Source organism: Sander vitreus, chromosome 13 (assembly GCF_031162955.1).
Source record: "Sander vitreus isolate 19-12246 chromosome 13, sanVit1, whole genome shotgun sequence".
NCBI lineage: Eukaryota > Metazoa > Chordata > Actinopteri > Perciformes > Percidae > Sander > Sander vitreus.
Window position 1 is genome coordinate 9,829,262 of NC_135867.1, and position 15,668 is coordinate 9,844,929.

Below are 15,668 nucleotides of genomic sequence, written 5' to 3' on the forward strand. Positions count from 1 at the left end.
TGTCAAAAAAAGTCATAAATAAGTCATAAAAAGTAATAGTATAGTATGTCGAAAAAAGTCTAGGTATAGTATGTTGAAAAAAGTCATGGTATAGCATTTCAAAAAAAGTGATGAAAAAGTAATAGTATAATATGTCAAAAAAAGTAATTATGTAGGATGTCGAAAAAAGTGATAAAAAAAGTCATGATTTCATGTGTCGAAAAAAGTCATAAATAAGTCATAGTATGTAGTATATCAAAAATAGTCATAGTATAGTATGTCGAAAAAAGTCATAGTATAGTATGTTGAAAAAAGTGATAAAAAAAAGTCATGGTATAGTATGTTGAAAAAAGTGATAAAAAAGTCATAGTATAGCATATCAAAAAAGTGATAAAAAAGTAATAGTATAGTATGTCAAAAAAACCTGGACTGGGAATTGAACCTGGGTCAGAGTCTACAGTGACTTTCATTTATTTTTTGGGCATTTCTGCCTTTAATACAGCTTAGACATGAAAGGGGAGAGAGAGAGAGGGGGGGGGGGAAGACATGCAGAAAATTTCTGCAGATCGGAGTTGAACCTTCAACTTCTGCAACACATAATGAACCTCATTATCTTGGCATACACTCTACCAACTGAGCTCCCAAACAACCATAGCATAATGTGTTGTATAAACCATAATATGGTATGTCAAAGGGAGATTAAAAAAAAAGAAGTCATAATATAGTATGTCGAATTTAAAAAAAAAAATCATAAAAAGTCATAGTATGTAGTATATCGAAAAAGTCATAGCATAGTATGTTGAAAAAAAGCAGTAAATTACTGCCGATCAGAGTTGAACACTGGACCTCTGTGACAAGGAATGAACCTTAACATATTGAGCATTCAATATAGTACATCAAAAACAATCATATTTTAGTATGTCAAAAAAAAGTGAAGAAAAAGTCATAGTATAGAATGTCTGAAAAGTGATAAAAAAGTAATGATTTCATGTGTCGAAAAAAGTCATAAATAAGTCATACTATGTAGTATATCGAAAATAGCCATAGTATAGTATGTCGAAAAAAGTCATAGTATAGTATGCTGAATAAAAGTGATAAAAAGGTCACGGTATAATGTGTTGAAAAAAGTCATAAATAAGTCATAAAAAAGTAATAGTATAGTATGTCGAAAAAAACGTCCAACTTGGACTGGGAATTGAACCTGGGTCAGAGTCTACAGTGACTTTTATTTATTTTTTTAAGATTATTTTTTGGGCATTTCCGCCTTTAATACAGCTTAGCCATGAAAGGGGAGAGAGAGAGGGGGAACACATGCAGAAAATTGACGCAGGTCAGGTCAGTTGAACCTTCAACCTCTGCGCCACATAATGAACCTCATCTCCTTGGCATGCACTCTACCAACTGAGCTACCGAACAATCATAGCATTGTCATAGTATAGTATATTGAAAAAAGTGATAAAAAAAGTCATGGTATAGTATGTCTAAAAATGTCATAAAAAGTTATAGTATGTAGTTTTTGAAAAAGTCATAGTATAGTATGTCAATAATAGTCATAATATAGTATGTCGAAAAAGGTCATAGTATAGTATGTTGAAAAAAGTCATGGTATAGCATTTCAAAAAAGTGATAAAAAAGTAATAGTATAATATGTCAAAAAAAGTAATTATGTAGGATGTCGAAAAAAGTGATAAAAAAAGTCATGATTTCATGTGTCGAAAAAAGTCATAAATAAGTCATAGTATGTAGTATATCAATAATAGTCAAAATATAGTATGTCGAAAAAGGTCATAGTATAGTATGTCGAAAAAGTGAAATAAAGTAATGGTATAGTATGTCTAAAAAAGTCATAGTATGTAGTATATTGAAAAAGTAATTGTATAGTATGTCAAAAAAAGTAATTGTGTAATATGTTGAAAGAAAGTGATAAAAAAGTCATAGTATAATATGTAGAAAAAAGTGATAAAAAAGTCATAGTATGTAGTATATCGAAAATAATAATATTATAGTATGTCGAATAAAGTCATAGTATAGTATGTCGAAAAAGTCACAATATAGCATTTAAAAAAAAGTGATGAAAAAGTAATAGTATGGTATGTCGAAAAAAGTGATAAAAAATTCATAGTATAGTATGTCGAAAAAAAGTGATTAAAAAAGTAATGATTTCATGTGTCGAAAAAAGTCATAAGTCATACTATGTAGTATATCGAAAATAGTCATAGTATAGTATGTCTAAAAAAGTCCTAAAAAGTTATAGTATGTAGTTTATTGAAAAAGTCATAGTATAGTATGTCAATAATAGTCATAATATAGTATGTCGAAAAAGGTCATAGCATAGTATGTCGAAAAAGTGAAATAAAGTAATGGTATAGTATGTCTAAAAAAGTCATAAAAAGTCATAGTATGTAGTATATTGAAAAAGTAATTGAATAGTATGTCAAAAAAAGTAATTGTGTAATATGTAGAAAAAAGTGATAAAAAAGTCATAGTATGTAGTATATCGAAAATAATAATATTATAGTATGTCGAATAAAGTCATAGTATAGTATGTCGAAAAAGTCACAATATAGCATTTCAAAAAAAGTCATAGTATAATATGTAGAAAAAAGTGATAAAAAAGTCATAGTATGTAGTATATCGAAAATAGTCATAAAAAAGTCATAGTATAGCATATAAAAAAAGTCATAAAAAAGTCATAGTATATTATGTAAAAAAAATTGAATTGAAAATTGAATTGAACCTGGGTCAGAGTCTACAGTGACTTTTATTTATTTTTGGGGCATTTCTGCCTTTAATACAGCTTAGACATGAAAGGGGAGAGCGAGAGAGAGGGAAGACATGCAGAAAATTACTGCAGATCAGATTTGGCATGCACTCTACCAACTGAGCTACCAAACAATCATAGCATTTTGTGTCGAATAAACCATAATATGGTATGTCAAAGGGAGATTCCAAAAAAAAGTCAGGGTATAGTATGTCAAAAAAGTAATATAAAAGTCATTGTATAGTATGTCAAAAAAAGTGAAAAAAAAGTCATGGTATAGTATGTCGAAAAAAGTCATAGCATAGTATGTTGAAAAAAGTGATAAAAAATCTTGGTATAGTATGACAAAAAAAGCTGAGAATCACTGCTGATCAGAGTTGAAGCCTGGACCTCTGCTTCAAGGAACGAAACTCAACGTACGGGCATACACTCTACCAAATGGTCTACCAAACAGTCAAAACATAGCATGTGTTGTTTGAATGATATAGAAAATGAGTTCCATTTTGTTTTTTACTGTCCTTTTTATTGTGAACAGCGTGATTTTTTGTTTCGTAAGATAAAAGCAGAGATTGATTTGGTAAACATGGATGATGCTCAAAGACTGAGATGGCTGTTCACATATGAAACATATATATTAGCCAGTTATCTTGAGAAAGTTTGGGAGAAGAGGAAAAAAGCTCTTTATTGAGATGAACTGTAGATGAGGATTTGTTGTTTGTATGTAATGTGTGTGTGTATATATATATATATATATATATGTATTCATGTATTTCTCCGAATGATTTGTATATATGCGACAGGAAGATGTCTGTGGTGAAGGAAGTCACGTTTGTGGTGTCTTGTAATCCCATGTGGGATGGGCCAAAATGTATGGCATGACACAGAAATAAAATATAACTAACTAACATAGTATGTCGAAAAAAATGATAAAAAAAAGTCATAGCATAGTATGTCAAAAATAGTCATAGTATATGTATATATTGTATACTATAAAAAAACATCATGAAAAGGGACAACATGGACTGGGAATCTAACGTGGGTCAGAGTCTGCAGTACTTGTTTGTTGGAGCAGTGCTAACCACCAAGCCACTGTGCCACCAAATAATATATGTTGAAAACAGTTCTAGCATGGTATGTTGAAAGAGCCATTAAAAAGCCATGGCATGTTGAAAAAAGTGAAAAAAGCCCTAGTGTAGTATGTCGAAAACCATCATAAAAAAGTCATGGTATGTAGTATATCGAAAAAGTCATAGTATGTCAAAAATAGTCATAAAAAGTAGTAGTATACTATGCCATAAAAAGTAAAACTATAGTATGCTCAAAAATGTCATAAGAAAGGTTATAAAAAAGTCATAGTAGTTTGCCACAAATAGGCCATAAAATGTCCTAGTATAGTAGGTCATGAAAAATGTCAAAAAGGCATAGTATGCTATAAAACAAAAATTCAAAGTATAGTGTGTCATAAAAAGTCATTAAAAGTAAAAGTATAGTATGTCATAAAAGTCATAGTATGCCTTAAAAAAAGTCAAAACTGCATAAAAATGTTATGAGAAATTCTATAAAAAAGTCATAGTATATTTTGCCACAAATAAGCCATACTATAGTATGCCGTGAAAAAGTCAAACTATAGTATACTTAAAAAATGTCATATGAAATGTGATAAAAAGTCATACTATAGTTTGCCATAAATAGACCATATTATAGTATGCCGTAAAAAAGTCATAGTATAGTATGTCATAAAAAATGATAGTATAGTATGCCAATAAAAAAAGTCATAACAGGTCAAAGTATAGTAGGTTATAAAAAGTCATAGTATGATAGTAGGTCATGAAAAATGTCACGTCAAAAATGCCATAAAAACGTCAAACTATAGTTTGCTTAACAAATGTCACAAAAAAGTATAGTAGTATATTTGTAATGAAAAATGCATAGTAGATAACAGTTTGCCATAAAAGTAATAGTATAGTATGCCATAGAAATGTCATAAAAACTTGTAGTATAGTTAAAATAAGATTCACACCTCAAAGGCACTGACCAGGTAAGTAGCTCTATAGGCTACTAGTGGTCAAAAACTCTACAAGGTACCTTTTAATATAAAAATATTGATTAATGCAACAATAAACAATATTTAACCAGCTTTTCACTTCTTCAAAAAACAGTAATAGATAAATAACCACAAAACATTACATTTGTCCAGGGATCTTTGAAATACCAATTCAGACACAGTATGACAGCTGAACTGAAAAATCTGAAACTTTTATTGACTTAAGTAAAAGATTCAATGTAATGAAAAATACATAGCAAAAAAGTAAATAAGATTACAATACTGAAATGATGACACCATGAACCCATACATTTGCCTTACACTGTACTGTACCTTCCTGCCTTTTGTCCTCATAAAATAAACCCCAACAATACAATTTCTTCTTTCTAGTTGGTAACATACTGTCTTTTTTTCTATAAAACATTGGTGGAAGGTGGAATAACATTGTAGCGACCAGAAGCAGTGTTAGCTTGTAGCCTTGTCTGATTGTTTAGAGAACCACAAACGTACATTTTTTATTCTAACTTTGCTTATTTATTAAGTAAACCTAACTTCAATGACAAATGTATAGTAGACAATCATTTGTGGACCGCTTGGTGTGAAATTAGCAGCCACTTGTTTTAAATACTTTAAATTGTTTTAAGTGACTTTTTTGTCATCTTTTGACAGAAAAACAAAAACTATAAACGGCAACCCTCTGTATTTTCTCTAATTAGATAATCCCATAAATCAACTAACCTTACTTCCTCTAATCCCTATTATCAGCACAGAGTAAAATAGACAGATGGACCATCAAAGAAAAAGTGACAACAGCTAAGATATGCCTCTCATTTCTGTACAATAAAAAATAATTAGCTATACTGACCATGCTTGAAACCAGTCAAGCATTAATGTCAAAGATTATGTTTATACAATGGTCACACTTTGCTGTTATTTGAGCACCAAAACTTGGTTAAGGACAGACTGTACATTTACAATACTGTAAATCATTGCACAATTCACTGTAGATTACTAATTTCTTAGGTCAGACATCTGGTACAGATATGCAGATGTGCTCTGCAAGTCAAATTTCACACTTCTTATTTTAGGGTGTGAGATAACAAGATTATGTTAAAAATTCTTTGACAGAGAGCTTCTTTTCAACTTGTCGGTTTCGATGTTCTAGCCTCATCTTTACATTGGTGGATAGTTGTTACAGTGAGTATAAAAAATCATAGCTAATGACACTAAGAAATTAAAAACACTGTGGCATTCTTTCACTTTCTTCAGCGTGCGCAAACCTTAAAATTATTTAATATAAAATGACTGAAAAAGTGCACATTTGTTAGAAGTCACTGCAACAATAATTATGCAGTCGACGAAGAAAAGCATTACAAGAGCACAAAGATGAATTTGCATGTTTCCTGCATAACAAACAGCACTTCTACTTGGCAAAGAACTCTCTTTTAGTAATTTCTAATAGCACTTGAAAGCCCAGATGTAGACATTGAACTCCCCTGGTGAGTTCATTTGCAGACTTTGTCTACTGTTGGATTTGAACATCGTGTTTTCTCCTTTAATGTCGAGTTTTGATTTTTAGTCAACGTTTTTTTAAGATTCCAACAAGTACTATGTCTACAGTTGCACAGTATATTAATCACTGAAGCACTTTGCATATAATATAGAGGCACCATATCATAGAAGGCATGGGTGGAGATACATTTACTACTGTTCTAGCGTCTACCCCAAGTAATGGCAGAACTGACACAGGCTGCGACTACTGTAACATATGGCAATGAAAGCAAAGAACTACTTTCATGTAAAATTAAGATAAAAAGAAAAAAAACGTAAACATCACAAGACCCAACAAGGTCATGTGTTATTGCTGGTTCAGTTTAGGTAGAAATGCAACGTAACAAAAATGTGTCACTTAAGGTACCTATAAATAAAAAAAATGCTAATTAGCTACAAAGTACATATGTTTTGTTCATTTAAATCATTACTTTGTTTCTTTATTCATATGGCGATGGTATTGAGAGCACATTCACACTAAGGTTTCTTGCTCAGGTAATTCGAGGGTATCCAGCTCTCAACTTCTTGTCCTGCCTTCTTACAGAACCACCAGCCGCTGCTGTTTTTTTCCATCACCTCAAACACTGTGCCCACCTTAAAGCTGGATGTTTGGTCATCCCCTTCAAAGTCCGCCACAGCTAGATACAGCTCATCCCTACTGGGCTCCATGAGTAAAGGTGGAAGCTTGTCCTTGGGCGGGCCGGGCTTCTCACTCTTCAACTGGGGCTTGGGAGGAACCGGGACTTTATTAACTTTGGGCTCTTCTTTCTCTTTGTTTGGAGGTGCCTGAACAAACCCTTTGGGTTTAGGGGGAGGGGGTCTGCTGAGTTGGGTTGGGGGGCTCTTGGGAATGTCCTGGATTTCTCTGAGAGCAGGTGGAGGTTTGAGCTCAATCGGGCTGGATGGGTCGGTCTTCTTTGGAGGAGGTGGTCTCCTTGGAGCCATGGTGGGGGGTCTCTGTGGGGGTTCCTTGTGGGGAGGCACTGCTGGTTTTGCAGGGGGTGATGAGCTCTCCTGACTATGACCATTAATGTGTTTTGGGGCGAGTTTTGGCTCATCGCAGTGCTTACCATTGTTGAGAGTAGGGATATGGATGGGGGGAGAGCTAGGAGGTAGACCGGGACAGGAACTATTTACTGCTGCTGAGGTGTCATTCTGATGGTTCACCTCAGCTGATGCAGAGCCGGGATCCGCAGGTTTTGACGGCCTCAGCTTGCTTCTCAGGTTGGTGATGTCTAGTTTGTTCTCTGCCGGAGGATCTGGCTTGGCAGCAGGAACAGGTTTAGGTCGGAGCACTGGCTTAGGCTTCATAAACACAGCTGGGCCAGCTGCCTCTGGTTTCTCCTCCTGCGCTTCTGATTTGGGTTTTGGTGGCTGTTTGGGTACAGGTTTCAGATTAAACTTCTTCACCTCTTTGGCAGAGATCTTGTGGCCACATTCAAGACCCATCTCATTCCTAAGGTGAAGAGCTTTGCTCTTATCTTCCTTCTTGGGCTCTGGTGGTTTGTCCTGTTTGAAGGGGGCTGCTTTGGGTGGAACCAGCGGCATGATGACCCCAGGAGTCGGGGGTTTTGGAGGCAAAGGTTTGGAATGATCAGCCCTTGGTTTTTCTGATACTTCCAATTCAAAGCTCTTATTAATGGACTCCCTTCGAGGTGGCAGAGCTGGTTTTTCCTCGACTGGAGGGGTGGCTGGGGCCGGAGGTAAAGGTCCACTGAAGGGAAGGGCCCCCTTGCTGGCACTGGACTTCCAATCTCTCAGCTTGGGCCGAGCAATGGAGTCAGGGGCTGTGGTTGGCTCATCTGGTAAAGGCTTGGACCAGCTGTCATCTGCGCCTGAAACATTTGAAGAACCACCATCTTCCAGTCTCAGCTTCTCCATCTCATTGGGCAGAGGTGCAAGGAAATTAGGTCGCACTGCATTACTGGTCTTCTTGTACTTGTCAATATAGGTGGCAGGGGCCCAGCCCTCTTTGTCATCTATCTGGATGTACCACCAACCACCATTATTCTTCTCAATCACCTGGTAGGTAAAAAAGGAGTCATTTTATTTTACTATATCACTTTAAAATTTATGACAGAAATAAATGAAAAGACAAAATGTACCAAATGTTTCACAATATTATTACCTATCTTAATACAACTTTAGGAAGTGCCTGACCCACCTCAACTTTGACTCCGGCTTGGAAGCTAATACCATCAGGGATGATGGTCTGGAAGTCTGCTATGGTGTAGAACTCTTCCTCAACCTGAGGAGGAATGGGTGGCTTGGGTAGGTTTGTACCACGTGGCTGTGGAATGTGAGAGAGACACATAAAGGTTAACTTGATTAAAAACCTTTTGTTAAGAAAAACTAAGCTATTCTCCATTACAATAGAAATCACCACTGTGTCAAACATAGATTTGAACTGGATTTCTTACAAGGGTCAGATCTCTGCGTGGAGGAGGTCTGTGTCTCGCTCCCACTTCTGTGGAGGGGAAAGACATTAAGAAATCAATCAATTTTGCTGAGGTGTACATTTTTTTTTTTTTTTAATTTAATTATTTTTGTTTATTCATTTCATGCAGGTTTTCATTTGGATTTGGTGTAGAAAACTGGTTCAGCTGACTATGGCTGGGCAATTAGACTGTAGCCTAACACAAATCACATTATCAAATGATAAGAGGCTGTATCACTACATCCACAAGAACATTTTTGTTTACTTTTAGAGTGTGTTGAGTAGATTGGCATTACAGTATGTACATTTTTTTTTGCCTGACGGTTAAAATACTATAGAATTCACTTACTACTTTTGTCAGAAAAAAATGAGAGTCTGTTTTCTTTTTGGCCGTTGTCTCGGTTCTCTTTGGCTGCATTGTTTTGCTGGTTCTGTTTAGAAAACCCATCTAGGTCATTGGTGCTGGCATGAGCAGCAGCGCCCGTTGACTGCTTCTGGCCTTGGAGGTCAGTCTTCTTCAGGTAGGAGGCTGGGGCCCAGCCCTCACGGCCCTGGTACCTGAGTGGAGAAGAAATGTACAATCAGTGGCTTAAGGTGAGAACACTGAAAAAACAGAGTCCGTACAATGACATGAGTTGGGTTCCCCCCCTCTCATTATTATATAGAATCTGATGTCAATTCATGTTTTTGAACACATTTACTTGTCTCTTTAGTAAATAGATTTTTTTTTGTTGCTCATGGTATTTACTTTTCCAGAGTTAATGTCATTGATATTATTACCTGATCTTCCACCAGCCCTCCAGGTTCTTCTGAATCACCTCAACAATCATGCCTCTCTCCAGGTCGATCTCATCCTGGTCCCTGGCCGAGTACGGGTAAATCACTGAATACTTCTCCTCTGGCGTCATAAAAAGACAATATTGTTAAATATAAGAACATATAGTCCGTTTTGAAGTTTACTGTTTACTGGTTCACAAATAGGGGAACACAAATAAACTAACTGTGTGTAGCGTAGAGTTTGCATTTATGAAATCGTTTAAACTTGTTTATTGCTATGCAGTGAAAATATCTGCAACCTTTTAATGAAAAGGTTCAAAATCCTTTCTCCGTCACAAAACTCTCCCTATGTAATTCAGGATGATATACTGTTATCGGTACATAAGTGAACTGGTTTTACACATTAGCTAACTGATTTGAATGGAGCAAGGCTTGAGCAGCATCTTGTGGAGTGAGAAGATGTGAGATACACACATGTGCAACACACAAAACACACATACATCCTCCACAAATGTTGACCACAAACAGGACAAACTTGTTACTGTACTAGAAAGGCAGCCATTTCTACTATTCTTATTGTTTTTTATTTATATCAGATTTAAAAAAAAAAAAAGAAATACACAATCCACTTCTCATGCAAGGACTTTATTCACATGCTTGGATCTCTCATGCAACAAACATGTCATGCATACGCATGGACAAACACACATGCACACAGTTGTGTATGCATGTGCACACACACAAATAGAATAGGGGGAGAAGAAAGGCGTGCGCTCCACCTTGCCCAAAACCTGTGCTGAATAGATCCCCTAAAGTTCTGCGACGACTCACGTGCCTTGGCAGTGACCAGAATCTCCGAGGCACTGACATCCCAGCACAGTAAGTGGGGCAAAATAGGAAGAGAATATTACATGTGCCGATCCTAAATGAAAGCATTTTCAGTAGTGGTAGGCCTAGCACAAATCAAAGCTCTACTCCTGGTAGGTCTGATACTGTTTTACCTATTTACTGACAAATAATCCCTCTACGTCTGTGCACCTTTTATGCTTTTTTTTTTTTTAAAATCATAGTGTAACAGATTCAATCCATGCTAGATGGAATATTTATTTCCATTTGGATCCCCATTCCAGTCTTAAACCCCATGTGCTGACCTTACCAGGATGTTGGTGATACTACTGTACTATGCTACTGCCACAGAGGGTAGCTTACTTTATAACTTGTTCTTTTAATAGTAGGTTATAGACACTATAGTTCACGGTTAATTATGATCTGTGGGGTGATGTTGACCCTGAGCATTGTCTTGGGACAATGTAATTAAATCTTTCTCATAACTGGAAGACCTGCAGACCTAATGCTGACTAGCATAGGGACAACTTGACCATGCTTTATGATGTACATGTTTAATTGGTCATTTATTTGCTTCCGTTTTTGTATTATATTTCTATAGGTCTGCGATAATGTCAATGAATCTCTACTTCCACGGCTCGGAGGGGTGACCTGCCCAACAAAGACAGGGCAGCCAGCTCAATGTCCACTGTTAAACCATATACTTCTTATGCTTGCCAAGACTTGAAATATGGTCTGTAATTTGCATATAGGCTGGGTACCCTTCTTTACTTCGTAGGGCTCCTACCATGTGTTGTACTGTATCATTACAGTATATTACGGTATCATTCTTTTAACATCTACATTGGGCTTTTTTAATGGAATCTCAACCGCAACAGGAAGACAACAGTACAAAAGAATTTTGTCAAAATTGCATACAAATTAGAATTCATTTCTCAAAGGGTACAAAATAACTTACATAGAGTTGGGTTTGAGAGTAAATGCTAAATTGCCTCTTTGCATCTTACATTTTCCTGAATCTGAAAATCTGAAACAACACTCAAGATAGAAAGCTTTATGTACCTTCTTCCCCTGGAAGACTGAAGTCATCAGGGTCATCCTGTGCTTCAAGGCAGGTGGCAGGGACCCAGCCCTGGGCATCTTCTGAGCTAACAAACCACCACCCTAAACGAGAAGAGTATAAACGCATTGACATATTGACACATAATGCATTGATATCTAGAGAGAGTTCTATTAAATGTAAGTATGCCATTGTTAATTGAGAATCTATTGTAGATATGCAAGGCGACTGTGTATTATTTCAATTTCATTTAACAGGGAAGCTGAACAATGAAATAGTACCCACATACTTGTTACACACAAGTCAAATTTTCACCAAAATGTAGCTCAAATTTTTAAACGACTTTCCAGCAAAAGAAAATGGTTACCAAATCAGCTTTCCATCCACTAATGTTGTGCAAATATTAGATGTTGGGCACATAGAGAAACAGTTGGTGGTGCTAATTCTCCAGTCTGGTGCAATTAAACCATTGCAGAAGAAGAGGGCACAACAAGATGGCATAATTTAAAGAGTGCCAGTCAAACCTCGCACAACGGAGGACTGTGTGGAAAACATGAGGGAATTCATTTTATGTATTAATTTGAGGAACGTTCCAATGTCCTGATCGGTCGACACCATCGAGTATAGCATTTTAGTCAAAGGCACCACAGTTGTCAACTGAAGCTACTGATGTCTCCACCGTGCAAAATATCCCAAGCTGTTTTTCGATCTTTTTCGAGCAACCTTTGCACAATCTGAAAGACTTGGAAAATAATGAAAAAGTAAACTGGATATAAAGAACTTACCAGACTCATTTTTCTCAATGACTTCCACCACCTGACCCACATGCAAGCTGACCTCAGAGCTCTCCTGCTTCTCATAGTCTGTTACTGCCACATACTGGTCGAGGAGGAGAGGGTCTGCTGAGGTGGAATCTCCTGTTAAGAGGAACGAATCGAAAGGCTTATTTAGCTCCTTTCCCCCCCCCCCCCCCTTTCTGCTCATTGTTAAGCAGGCTTAGGATGAAATCTCAATAATGTAAAAAATAAGCCTCCACTCATTACCCTCTGCTTTTCAGTGATGTATTAATATGTGTTAATGTGATATTAAATAAATGTCCATGCACTTGAAATCGTAAGATTGCATCTGTGTGGATTTGAGAAACTGACCTTTAAAATGTCAGATTTTATACACACTTGAAGGAACTTTACTGAAAAAAAGCCAATAAAAGCAGTGTCTTTACAAAAGAGTCAAAACGCATATAATAAGTGAACTATTCATGTTTGATGAAATGCCATGAATAATTCAAAGGTCAAAATGTGTGAAAAGCTTTTGAGTTAAAAGATTTAAGTGAGAGGAGGCTTATTCAGAGTATGGAGATTCACCCAGACATGAAGCAGAGGAGGTAGCGGATGTGATTGGAGAGATGGCGTTAGGGAAACTGACAGAGGAATAATGGGAGATTTAAAGAATGGGAGTGAAAGGTAGGGGTTTAGTGTAGAGGGTTAAGTCAATCATCAACATGGCTGTGACTTTCACACAGAAACAAACCAGCACCACTTAGACCTGCCACCAGTGTTAGCACCAAGGAAGCCTGAGAAAATCTACTTTACCCCACGTGATGGCTCACAATACAACCAGTAGCACAAACTGATATCACTATGGCTCATTTCTCTTGGTTTATGTTCTTTAAAAACGTGTCCACAACCAACCCTGAGATGCAATTTACTTTACATGTCAAAATGAAATGAAAACAAATTACCTTTTGGTTGATACATAGTGTGGCAACTTTAACAGCCTTTGCAAGTGGTTAAGAACCAAGGAATGGTTAAGGGACATTAAAATCTGCCTCAGCATGCAAATCACTGAAGGTGCTGATTGGACACATATTAAACAAACGTCTTTGTATCACACAGGCAGACAGAATATCTAGTACAGATGTGGTCAAATTCTAATTGTATGGTTCTTAAAAACAGCATAAAAAACACAGCTCGTCTTTCCATGCACATCCTTCAGTAAGCAGCTGCAAGCTAGGCAAATGGGTTTAATTAAACAGCCATAATTATTTTTTTATTCACCTGTAACAGTTTCTTAAGTTGAGAAATTTTAAGATTAATATTGCAATTTCAGGTGGAGTTTCATTTTAAGCAAATAACCACAGTTAGCTCAACTATTAATATTAATTGACAAATGGGATGAAACTTATGTCATGAAAATAATTCTTGCCAAAAGCAGATGGATGCGCCAGTTTACTGAGGCGAGTTTGAACTTGGAAGATTGGCTGGACTAACAAACTAACCCAAGTTACTCAGGTTAACTTTTGAATAACTGGTTAACTTTCCTAATACACAAAAGGGCTCTTTAGTTTCAACTATTTACATCTAACTCCGTGACAACACTTTTGCCTATAGGGCTTTGCACTGAAGACTATTTCACATGACCTCAATCTCCCCGATTTTGCCCGATGCTGAATTGCAACAATACACAGTAAATCCCTCTCATGTAGTTAAAATGCCATTATCTTCAGTCTTTTCTACTGTGTCCCGATGCAACATACCTAAATACAACCAATAAATGAGCCACACAGGGTCTGAAGATCTCAAACTACTGTATATATTATGCTTCCTTTAAGAAACAATTCAAGCCCCATGCCTTCAACAGAGCCACCTGCCCAGGCCAGGGGAGGAGAGGGGGGAACAGGCCACTAGCAACCCGCTGGGTCACACACACAGCATCACGACCAAGAGTTTACTACCTCGCTTTAGGAAAGTAGTCGCTCTCTCCACAATCCCTATTGGAGAGGAAAATGAATGGAAAAGAAAACTGAAAAAAAATGGATGACATGGATGCAATTTAAGAATATTAGATGAATGGAGAGAAGAGAGAGAGAATATAAAAAGAAACAGTCAAACAATGGCAAAGGTGGTTTCTATAACAGTCAACTCCAGGAAAACAGCTGAGTATAGACAGAATTTGTTCATGAAACAAAACTATTCAGGCTGGTGGAAAAGAAAATGTTTTTTTACCTGTGTAAAACTCTGTGGCCACTAGATGGCGATAATGTCATATTATATAGTACAGATTAATTGCAGAAGACTTGCTTCTTTTGTCTTGTTTTTATTAACAAAATGTTGTCTTGCTATTGTGTGGCCCCACTGTTTTATTGACCGTTGGATATCCTGCTTTTGCCTTGCTTTGTCAGTAAAAGCACTTTGTAAACCCTGTTTTAAAAAGGTGCTATATAAATAAAGTTATTATTATTATTATTATTATTAAAAGCATTAAAACTGATTCTAATCCCACCCCCTTTTTTTTCCAACGACAAAAAACACACCAACTTTCGAGCCCGATTAACCCCATTTTCATTTCAAATGCACAAATAAAGCCTTGTCTTACCTGATTTCTTCTTTCCAATGGGTTCCCTGTTAAAAAGAGGAAATCATCACATTACTACCAGGAAATATCAAATCAGTTTGCTGAGCTGAAGAGATATTCCTGACTTAAAACTCTTATTATCAATATGCATAAAAATTCACATCATGTCATGGATGACAATGTCACGTCTAACAACTTGAAAAAAGATAAGACAGCAGCCCTAATTATCGAATCAGACTGATTACTTTCAGTGATTCTGCATCTTTTAACATTACGTTGCAGCATGAATGGCCCTTTCAAAGAAAGAAAAGGTTTAGTCTTGTGTTCCAAGATGTTTCGTTATTGTATTTATGCATTAACTACATTATACTACTGCTATTGCTACCAGTACCATCTCTGTTGCTATTGTACCTCTGTTTTATTGATGTTATCAATTTTGCATGCCAAACTGGCACTCATTAGGCGATTTAAATAATCTAATTTAATCAGATTTTGAATTGTTTCATTTGATTTTTTAATTTGTCATGGTGCCAAATCACAACACTTACACTAATTACTCCAGCAAAGCTTAAACAATAATTGCTAACATTATTGTTACCTTGCCTCTCTCTCCAATGCAGGCCTTTGTGAATAAAGAGCCTCTCGATAGATGATCTCTGAAATTTCGTCTTATTTTAAATTCAATGCAGCATCTGCTGTGTCTGCTTTAGACATTAGCCGGATAATAGACCATCACTCCACAGCAGCAGTCAGAATTCAATGTCCAGATGCCCTGAAAGTCAATGGTGGCTAATGGTGGCTAATGCTAATATATTCTCTCTCTCTCTTACTTAATGGCCTTCCATCGCCTTCTTTTTCC

The 15,668-nt window shown here is 36.3% G+C and overlaps 1 protein-coding gene across 2 annotated transcripts in view; it reads right to left on the minus strand.

Moving 5' to 3' along the window:
• Positions 1 to 6,701: 6,701 nt before the first annotated feature.
• The window catches only part of sh3pxd2b (SH3 and PX domains 2B), a 39,235-nt gene continuing 30,268 nt past the window's right edge, over positions 6,702 to 15,668 (minus strand). The window contains exons 6-14 of one of the 2 annotated variants that reach the window (XM_078265469.1): positions 14,831 to 14,856; positions 14,190 to 14,225; positions 12,241 to 12,372; positions 11,458 to 11,559; positions 9,553 to 9,670; positions 9,122 to 9,330; positions 8,756 to 8,802; positions 8,500 to 8,625; positions 6,702 to 8,357 (exon numbers count right to left, since the gene is read on the minus strand). In XM_078265469.1, coding sequence (XP_078121595.1) covers positions 6,813 to 8,357; positions 8,500 to 8,625; positions 8,756 to 8,802; positions 9,122 to 9,330; positions 9,553 to 9,670; positions 11,458 to 11,559; positions 12,241 to 12,372; positions 14,190 to 14,225; positions 14,831 to 14,856 — 2,341 coding nt within the window. In that variant the 3' untranslated portion in view covers positions 6,702 to 6,812. The remainder of the gene's footprint in view (positions 8,358 to 8,499; positions 8,626 to 8,755; positions 8,803 to 9,121; positions 9,331 to 9,552; positions 9,671 to 11,457; positions 11,560 to 12,240; positions 12,373 to 14,189; positions 14,226 to 14,830; positions 14,857 to 15,668) is intronic. The other variant, XM_078265470.1, reaches the window with a different exon arrangement.